The 10,405-nt window shown below is 39.4% G+C and overlaps 1 protein-coding gene across 1 annotated transcript; it reads right to left on the bottom strand.

Moving 5' to 3' along the window:
• Nucleotides 1–258: 258 nt before the first annotated feature.
• Nucleotides 259–7,625, bottom strand: cmasa (cytidine monophosphate N-acetylneuraminic acid synthetase a). The gene is made up of 8 exons (XM_085395095.1): nucleotides 7,247–7,625; nucleotides 5,388–5,530; nucleotides 5,151–5,306; nucleotides 2,656–2,792; nucleotides 1,803–1,897; nucleotides 1,542–1,713; nucleotides 1,279–1,444; nucleotides 259–1,033 (listed from the first exon to the last, which is right to left on the bottom strand). Exons 1-8 carry the CDS (start codon nucleotides 7,459–7,461, stop codon nucleotides 819–821), a joined length of 1,299 nt encoding a protein of 432 aa, XP_085251221.1. The 5' UTR covers nucleotides 7,462–7,625; the 3' UTR covers nucleotides 259–818.
• Between the last annotated feature and the right edge of the window lie 2,780 nt (nucleotides 7,626–10,405).

Genomic DNA, 10,405 nt, shown 5'->3' with positions numbered 1-10,405 from the left:
TATCTGCCAGTTTCGAAAAAGAAAAACATAACAGTGACGCCATCTGTAGATTTGTGATTACAGAGAGAGCTTAGACAGTAGCTTCAGAGTTGACCCCAAACATTGCTTTCTAGTACAGTCCTCCAGTGTCCTTGTAGTAAATGTGACAGTTCAGTGCAGCCTTGCTAGTGCTAGCTTAACGCGTTATGTTTACATTTGGTGCTTTACTTTGTGTGATGGAATTCAACCCTAACCTAAATTAACATCTGATTTAACGTATGAAATTCAAAGCGTTGTCAAAATTTCTTCTTTTATTCCATGTGCAAGAATCCTATTCATAGTGTGTGTGTGCGTGTGTGTGGGGGGACAAAAACCTTCACTGCATGAGGTCCGGGTGCAAGTTTCTTTGCTTTAACCCAGCTACTGCCAAGTTGGATTTGAATGCCAGGGAATATTTTTGACCAGGTTTATTAAATCAACCGAAAAAAAACTTCTATTAGTGTTAAAAATGAAGACAATTTTGAGAACCTAAGAGGTCAAGTACATTGCTTAGCCATAGTGAAAAAAAAAGACATTTTTGGTGCAACAAGTTTGTTGTTTGGACCTTTAGTGGGAACAGTTCCCTTGTAGTTTATTTTTTAAAACAAAAGTGTTTTATAATGTGTTAATGTGTTTTGTGTTTATGTACAGACCACATGACTTTTTTGATGTCCTGATATATAAAACCTTAGATTGAAAGAGGGTGGGCTACTGTAAATCTGGCCTCAATATTTCTAACATGCATGTGCATCGTTTTGTTTTAGTACTCTCAACCTTTTCCATGTAGACTTCTTTTAAGATTAGAAGTTGTGGCGGTCGATGCGGTCGTGCTCCCTCTGAGATTTTGCCATTTGCTTCTGCAGCAGAATGTGCTCGGTGAAATCCCTCACAGCTCCCGATCCCCCAGCACAATGGCAGATGTACTTTGCAGCCTTTTTAGCCACAGCTGGAGCATCGCCGGGTACTGCACTCAGCCCTGCCAGGTTCAGGCATTTCACATCTGCTTGATCAAAACCTGAGAGGGGAACAGAAGATCATTAGTCCCTATAATAATTTACTTAAACAAGCTGCAGAGATTGGCTGCACAAACACAAACAGTCAGACATCTTTAATTGTTAATTTGTTGCCAGACACTATTCAGATTTGATTAAAACAGCACTTTAACATAAATGTTAAATACACCACCTTTTAAAGCAGTAGCCTCAACATGTTTCCAATTCCTGCCAATTAAACTGTTAACAAATAAAAATACAGTTTTACCCATGAACGCCACATCCTTCCATTCCAGCTTCTTCTTCTCAACGATTGATTGCAAATCATTCAGCGGCTCCTGTCCCACCTTCTCAACCTTGCACATTATCCTATCTTCAAGTTTTTGAAGCAAAGCTGGGTCAATGGGGTCTTTCTCTGTGGTCAACAGTATGACCTGGTGAAGCGAGACAGAGTGCAGTTTTGTGAGCGACGTTCCACAAGATGGGCCAGTTTACGTAATTCTGTTCAGACAGCTGAAAAAAAAATCCAACCTCAACTTGTTCTTCCTGTAGCATCCGAAGCCCAGTTGTGTCTCTGGTGTTGACAGACACCATTGCCTCTCCCGACACAGACATAAAGATCTTTCCATCAGTTAAACAGCCGGAAATGTTGCAGAACATTAGGCGGACCACCTCTGGTGTGTCCTTACCGAAGTAACCGTACCTGATTGGAGAAACATAGGCTGGATCAGGAAAGGGAATGGATAGTTGATTAAAAGCTGACTGGTAGACATTATTTTCAGCGCTTCTCACCTGAGAACCCTCTGTTCTGCCACAGGCCAGTCGATGTCCACGTCTATATCTACGCTATACTCCGGCAGCATCTCATAGTAGGTTAACTTACCGCCCTACAGAGGTGAAAACACAAGCATGACTTAGATGTATTGTTACACAAAGGGTTTGGAAAAGCTGTGGAGCTGTCACAGTCCAATTTGGTCCTTTGGTTTATTACAGATTTTTTTTCCCTTGTTGGGTACCAGCCAGATCTCTGTCCTTATGTTTTGGGTTTTGTTTTGTTATTTGCCAGATTCTTCTCCTAAATACATCAAACTACACAACAATTAAAAAGAGAAATACGCAAGACTGAGTATCAAATGAAATCGAACCCAATATCAGTTTCAGTAAGAATCCCACAAAAATAGAGCACAACTAACTAAACTTTCAACACAGGAAATCCAGCTCAGAAAGTCTGTTTTTTCTTTACTTCCTCCCACAGTTAAGTTCAGCTTCTTATTCAATGAAACTTTTTTCTATAAAAATAACATTGTTCCTGTTTTAAGCAGACTTTTCCTGCAGTCCAAGGACTCCTTTTCATAATAAAGAGTTTGGAGATTTCAAAAGGTTGCAGACAGCATGCCCAGATATTTTTACAGCAATAGGGATTGAACAATCTCTTTGACAACGTAGCTGATGAAATCTGATCCATTTGTCATCAATCTCATCTGCTGCTGTCTTATAGGTGTGTGTTTAATGTTGGTGCCAACCAGGAATAAAAAAGGCACGGTTTAACTGTTGGGTATTGGGGCTGTTTTTTCAGTCATTATAAAGTCATTATAGTAATTTTAAACCATATATGCACCACCACCATCATCACCACCACCTTTACCTGCAAGTGTCCTTCCTTTTCAATGATCTCTTTTTTGGCGAAGTAAAATGAGCCATTCTCACACAGCTCCCCTGGCCAGTCCTGACGCCGCGGCCGTTTGGCTGGCTCCAGATTGAATGGCACTGTTTTCTCACCAGCTAGAAGGAAACAGGATCCATTAATAACAATGCAAACTCCTCTTTCCATCAAGTAGTTATTTACACAGAGAAGCTGTCTAATTCTTGGTGTAGTAACCAGTGTGTGAGTGAACTGAGTTTTTAAAAAGACATTTAAGGGAAATTCATGCCATCATAGTAGGTGGGTGACCAAATCTGTGAGAAATGTGTTAAATTCTGTAGCTTTGTTTGTTTGTATGTCTTTTATCATATACATGTTAAGAGTTGTATTGATCTGTTCATAAAACTAATGAAAAAAGGAAACACGAGTGTGCACGATGAAGAAGGATGAAAAGGAAATTCCAGTAAAAGGAACAACAGTCACGATCTATACCTCCAACAACCAGTTTATGAGTTAACCTTTAAACTGGTTGTAAACCTGGAGGTAGGTGTGTAATCAAGTGCACTGACAGGTTGTGTGCGTGTGGGTAATTACAAACACAACTTAGAAATACATGCATGTGCCAAAGTGAAATGACTTTATGCCAAGTAAAACAGGATGCATGGTTCAAAATGTCTTATTGGTGACAAGTAAGCAAGTGAAAAGGAACTAACAACTTAGGACTTAAAGTTTGATTTTATGATTCACCGCATCAGGATATATTAGCACTCCGTATGGTGACAGTAGGAACTTAAGAGTCTTTTAGTTCTTGTCTGAGGAGATTCACTGTTGCTGCAAAAAACCCTTCACTTCTGTGAGATTCTGGGTCTTTCATGCCTCTTTTAAAATACAAAAGTGTGGGACTAGTCAGCTAGATTTTTAAATGTTAGCTGTTATTAGTTTTGTTTTATTAATGCACAGCAGCAGTTTAATGTTCAAAGTTACAATGCCACCAGCCACTACCTGGAGCTGCGCACCTGACAGATGGCTGCACTCCTCTTTGGCAATGAATGCAAGATATAAATGAAGAAAAGTGGAAAATGAACTAGTGACAGCCGTGATAACCGGTGATGTTTTGGATTATTATTAGTATAACTATGGAGAGTGAACAAGATTGAAAAGATCAGTGTCTTGTTATTTGTTTAAGCTATCAACATACTGGGAAATGATGCAAGTACCTGACTTTTGTTTTGTTACATGAATCTGCTGCATCTGATTTAGGTTGGTAAGAAATGTCAGGCACAGTGTGCAGTGACTTAATTATTGGTACCTCTTTTAACTCAGCCAAAAAGTTGTAGGGCACATAATCACAGAGCAGGGTCAGCAGATACTGAGGCACTATGTGAGGAGTGAATTAGAGAGAAGATTGTGAGGCAGGTCTTCTCATCATACATCACTGTCTGACCTTGCAAATGTGCCCCAGGAAGAGTTGAAGCCATTATAGTTGCAAAATGTCAGCAGAGATCATATTAAACCCTATGGATTAAGAATGGGACGTTCATATGCATGTAAGGTTAGACAAGCAAATGCTTTTGGCAGTATATTGTATTTTGTAAACTGCCTGAAAAACAAACACTCTCTGCAGGGAGACGAGTAATCCATGAATGCCTAACAACTGCCTCTGTGCTTCCCCCGGGTGGAAAACAAGCACAAGTGTGAGTAAGTATCAAAACTGAAAGCTGCTTGCATGCAGATCAAAAATTATCAGATGAAGGGAGCTAATAAGCTTGGAAATTTAGTACTGTAATAGCTCAAATAACCAGTTCTCAACTTGGGACCAGTTCTCCAATCCCATTTTTAGAAACACCAAGCAGTTAAAAAACAAGTATAAAAAAGAAAGACTGTCACTGTAAGGATTCATTGTTTGTCCAGTGAAGCATCTGTTGGATTTTGTTTATCGCAGTTAATAATTACTAAGGTGCAGGTGCAAAGATCGTCTATTTAATGGCTGCTCCTCCCTGTCATTTGAATCCTTTAACATACCAGCAAGAAATCTGACCTTTTTGTGAAAATTGAGAAAGGGAGTGTAAAAAAAACAACACACAGGTCTATTTGGAAGAGAAGACAAACAAGATGAAAAGGATAACCACACCCTCTAAAAATAGTTTAAATACTTTCCTTTAGGCAGCTGAAATATAAGAAGCACTCCAAGAGCACAAACCTCATTCATTACATTAATTTTATGTTCTTTGTTGTTTTTAAATGCATTTTAAGAGGTTTGTAGTGCAATAAGAATCAGATAAAGGAGGCATTGATATGTTATACAAACATGTAGGAGCACGTAATGGATAATAGATGAATAACTTGAGCTTATTATATAAAAATATACTACAGTATATTTCTAACTAACTAGGCAGCTCATTCTCTTTCTCTTCATAATACTTTCTGTAAGACAGTAACACATTTTGTAAAAGGTAAACGTGAGATCAGAGGTCAAATGTGCAGACTTGCTCACTTACATCCTTTTTTAACCTCCTTCCAGCGAAACTGGTGTCTCCTGACCACTGCGAAGACTGAATCATAACCGTGCACCGTGATCTTCTCCAAGGCCTCCTTCACATGGAACGGGTGGAGACACGGTGATGTAGCCTGGAAGTGGCAAACTATATCCACCTCTGTGAAAACAAAAGCAGAGTAATCTGCACTGTGTGGCAGCAGGGCAATGCTTTGAGACCATCTTAGAAACACGTTCCTACCTTTATGGTGCTCAAGAAACTCTTGGATGGTTTCTACTGATGAGGAAAAGTCTCTGGAGACTTTAGGACTCCTCCGGTGCACCTGAGCACCCCATGCCTTTGCAACTTCCTCAATTTTATCATGGTCCGTTGATACCCACACACTGTGAAAGTGAAGGTGCATAATCATTATTATTAATTGTAACCGTCTCTTTTCATAACACTACTAGACATTCTGTATTTTGTCCTCATAGCCAAAGCTATAGTGATTAGAGATCGTCCAATGTAAGCGATTGAGAAAAACAATACTCTGATATATCGCCCGATATTTTTGTTTTTGGATATACAAAACAGTTAATTTCTCTACCAATTGTCATGTGTTATTTATTTTTTTTAATTGTTTGTTTACTCCCGTTTTTGTTCGGCTCAGTGTGTTTAAGTTGTGGTGTTGCAAGAGGGAAGTTGGAACTTTGAACAGTCAACACTCGTAATATAGTTGAAGGGTGTTTCTTCCGTCTCTTTTTTGCTTATTTAATTTTTATGTCGACATTTTTATATCGATATCGACTTTTGGTCTATGGATGTGATCCATTATAATTAAGGAGATTAGACAGACTCAGTCTCTTCACATTTTTTTTTTTTACTTAACACATGAAAGCTCACTGAAAAAAATTGGGGGAGGATCAGGAAAATTGCAAAATCAAATCTGTGTATCCACCTGTTGGGGCGACTTAATCAGAATCAGAATCAGAATCAGAATGGGTTTATTGCCAGATGTTGAGGTTTACAACATTAGGAAATTGCTGTGGATTAAGAGGGATTCTGGGCTTAATATTAATAAATGTGTCCAGTATAATTGTCGACAATGACACAGCCAGCTGTGATAATGATGGCAGAGAACTCTCACCTTATCAGAAAACAAGACATGACCCGCAAAAAGCTAACAAAACAAAATGAGAATTTGTGTCTGTAATTAACCACACGCACACAACCTGCCAGCCTCTTGGTGACACACGTACCTCCAAGCTTATCGGTAAACGAACAAACCAGTTGTAGGAAGACTAAATAACTGGTAATTGCTGTTCTTTTTGCTGGAATATAAATTATGCCCTAGCTCAGTGCGCATGCTCCATTTTTTTTATGAACGGATCTGATGTACGATAAAAACAAACAAACAAACAAACAAACCTGCACTTATAGTAAGCAGATTTTTTGATGAATGATCTCATGTTGGTTAAACGATGGCTGCAGCGGCACTAAACTGTTAACGGATAATTAAACTGAGCTCACAGTGCAATAACTCATTGGCAGTTTGGACGTTTTAGGGTTTTGTTGCATAATTGTATGAATTACTGTAACTCACAGTTTAAGTGTATGAGTAGTTATGTTTCAGCTGAGGGTGACTTTAATAGGAAGAGACAAATTCCAGATCGTAATAGTGTTTGTAAAGTCAAAATAAGTTTGACAAAAATGTTAGAAAATGTTTCTCATAACGTGCAGGTTATGTCTGCGGAGTCACGCCGATGAAAAAAAAGAAGTGGAATATAGTAGATAAATGCGAGCAGTTTTCTTCATTTGTGACTTTGTTTAAGTAAACATCCTAAAAGGACGCGTGGGACTCCTCCACGTCACACTTAAAGCTGAGCACAGAGCTGCTCAGCAGCTGCTTAGCGATCAGGGAGCAAACTGATGCATTTTATATTCCCTGACTTTACTGATGTGCAGAATACTTTAAGGAGGCCGTTATGACATGTGGACAGAAGTAGGTTAATATAATATAATCAACTCTGATTTGATGTTTTCATAACGAAAAGACATTAAAGTTGGCTGCTGGTGCTCGTTCATCTGACCCTACAATAAAAGCTCTTGTCCTTCCTCACCTGTCAAACATTCCCGAGTCCACGGCGGCCCTCAGCACCCACCCGATGAGCGGGACCCCGGCCAGCATCTTGATGTTTTTCAGCGGGATCCCTTTGCTCCCCCCTCGAGCTAAAATTAAAGCTGCTATGTGACTCTTGGCATTTCGCGGCATCTTGCTCGATGACTGACATTCGTCTAACGAGGTCTCATTGTTTCTCCGTGTAGCGGATGCCATAACGACGTCAAAGATCTACTCCTACTACGAAGCAAGGTCTGGGTTTATCCGGGTGACTTCCGTGGCCTACTATGAAGGTGGCTCACTTATCACCGACATAAATCGCTATGATAACCTGTGCAGTAGATCTACCTGCTCCGGAGCAGGTTAAGTAAAATATCAGAGAGCAACAGGTGTGAAAGCACCGCCCACCGACCAATCAGGTCTCCGGAACACAGCGTCATCATTAATGAAAGATTCCTCAGCCCTCTGCAGGGAGAGGAGGCGGGATTATAGTTTGTTCTATGCGCCTTATTACATGAGCTGAACCAGGACATACGCACTGTACCGACCTGTGTGTGTATTAATGTGGTGATTTGGAAAATGTATTAAATGTTATTCTCCTCGCTTACATTTTGCTGTACCTGCAGCTGTTTGAACAGCGAACACACACCAGGAACACCTGTTCAATCAGTAACATTAACTGTGATCTGCAGACAGACTGAAGCGATACCTCTTTTTCCTAACCGGAATAAGAGGTTAAAAGAAGGGTAGGGGAACTGCAGTCAGGAAATGAAAAGAGCTGTCCGCTGTGTTGAAACTACAATTTGAATTTGGACAACACTCCTAATTCAACAGGCAAAGGATAAAGCCTGTAAACTCCCCCCCTTTGAGTAAAGCAACTGTAAGTTTAATTTAGAGTCAAATTAATGTATAAAACTATTATAGTGTCTTACCATTACTGCAATGTCTTAAGTTTTTTGCAGTGTTTGCATCAGTCTTGTTTTATTATTATTTAAACATTGTTGTAGTTGTGTTTAATAAATGTGCGTTTTCAGTTCCAGCCTTAACTTCAGGTGTTTTTGTACATTATTCTCATATTAACAAGTTTCTCTGATCTTTTTTGACACAATTCACACACATTATTTCTGATTAATTATTACTTTGAGCTGATTTTAATAGCAGTTGATTTAAAAAATCCATCCACATTCATTCTCGTTGATTTCCCATCTCTCAGCACAGATGATCACACACTTAAAGTTCAGAGGCGAAAGAAATATTTCTGCTTCGTTTGAAGTTTGACTGCAGGTTAGAGTTAGTCCAGCAGGTGGTGCTGCTGGATGAAACCAAACAAACTGATTCACAATGATGGCTGATGCATTTTTTCCACCCCTCCGTGTGCAGATTATTTTCACTTGACTGTTGACTTCTTAATTTGTTCCATCTAATCACTGAATAAAAACGTATTTAACCCAGTGGAGAAAACATGAAATAAATGTCATTTGATCAGCTCAAACACTTCAGTGAAACTTCTTCATGGGAAACTGGTTCATTCCAGGTTTTTTTTATTAGAAAAGACAAGAAACCCCCCCCCCCCCCCCCATCAATACATTTAATCTGTTTTATTAATGATACATTATTCAGGAGATCAAACTAAATGTGAGACCACAGCTTCAAGACACATTAAACCAATAAGTCTGTCAGATTATGTACAAAGTAGAATTCAAAATTCAAATTCCCCCAATCATTACAAGTAGGCTAATAATCAGTGATGATTAACATGTTTCTATTCAGCAAACGAACAAAAACGATGTTATTGAAGATTATATTTCACATAAAAAAATTAAAAAAGAGACTTATAAAGACAGTTATGCTATGCTGTGGTTATGTTCTTCTGTCTTTATGATAATTTGTCCTTAATAAGTTACTGCTAAATGATCACAAAAACTCAGCTGTCCCAAAGAAACTGATTGTTTCTTTCAGCTTCATGTCCTTCTTCTTTGGGTAACATATTGTAGCAGGTCAGGGCTGTTTGGGGTCATGACAGCTATGTTCTGTTGTTCCAGGCGGCAGCGTTATGTTGCCATGGTTACAGGTAGCGCGCTCTCTCTCTCTGCGACTGTGTGTTTCTGGGTGGAGAGAACGCCTTTTTGATGTTGTGTTTTCTGTTGAATGGCTCTGCTCCCTGGCTAACTCGCGGGAAGCAAGACCAAAGGACACCTCTGTCTCCTCCTTGTATAAGCGCGCCACAATATATTCTGTTTCTCTTTCTAACACATACTGAAAAAAGGTTCACACTATTACTGTTATTATTTTTCATTTAATTCCTTGTTTACCAGCTGATGATACATTGGGGCAAAAAAGTATTTGGGAGACACAGATTGCTGTCCCACTTAAAAAGATGAGAGAGGCCTGTAATTTTCTGCATAGGTTCACTTCAACTGTGAGAGACAGAATGTAAAAAAGAAACCCAGGATATCACATTTTATGATTTTTAAATAATTTATTTGTATAATGGTGCAGAAAATAAGTATTTAGCACCCACAAACAAGCGAGAATTCTCTCCCTCACAGACCTGTTACTTCTTCTTTAAGAAGCTCTTCTATCCTCCACTCGTTATCAGTAAGACACATCTCCACACCTTCAAACAGTCAGACTCCAACATCCACTATTGCCAAGACCAGAGAGCTGTCTAAGGCCACAGGGACAAAACCCGCGAGAATGTTATGTGGTATAAACGCCACTTGCCATGTTTGGAGTGGGAAGAATGCTGAGTTGCATCCCAAGAACACCATACCCACTGTGAAGCATGGGGGTGGAAAAATCATGCTTTGGGGCTGTTTTTCTGCAAAGGGGACAGGCCAATGAAGGAGTGGCTTTTAAAAAGCATTTCAAGGTTCTGGAGTAGCCTAGCCAGTCTCCAGACTTCAATCCAATAGAGAATCTGTGGAGGTATGCACACATGGGTATTCACAGACGCGGACTAAAGCTTTCTTGGCTGCTGCCTCAAAGCACACTGTGCGCTGTCTATCTTGCGTGCTGCACAATATCGTTTATTATTTAGTAAATATTGATATCTATGACTAGCTAGTTTATTGTGATGGTGCTTTGTTTTCTCTATTATTATGTTACTCTTTGTTGTTTGCTGTCTCCTCTGTTTGTTTTTTTTGTTTGTTTGTTTTTT

Source organism: Rhamphochromis longiceps, linkage group LG3, assembly GCF_057381845.1.
Source record: "Rhamphochromis longiceps isolate RC_006_pf linkage group LG3, R_longiceps_female_GT1.1, whole genome shotgun sequence".
Lineage (NCBI taxonomy): Eukaryota > Metazoa > Chordata > Actinopteri > Cichliformes > Cichlidae > Rhamphochromis > Rhamphochromis longiceps.
The sequence above is the reverse complement of the archived record's forward strand: the minus strand, read 5'-3'. Positions and strand labels throughout refer to the sequence as shown.

What these genes read in the sequence shown, in the direction of transcription:
- cmasa (XM_085395095.1), bottom strand. Translation starts at nt 7,461, where the DNA reads ATGGCATCCGCTACACGGAGAAACAATGAGACCTCGTTAGACGAATGT. An exon ending in AAAAGGAAGGACACTTGCAG is followed by an intron (nt 1,898 to 2,655) that starts GTAAAGGTGGTG and finishes TCACCTCTGTAG; the next exon opens with GGCGGTAAGTTAACCTACTA. An exon ending in TACAGGAAGAACAAGTTGAG is followed by an intron (nt 1,445 to 1,541) that starts GTTGGATTTTTT and finishes TCGCTTCACCAG; the next exon opens with GTCATACTGTTGACCACAGA.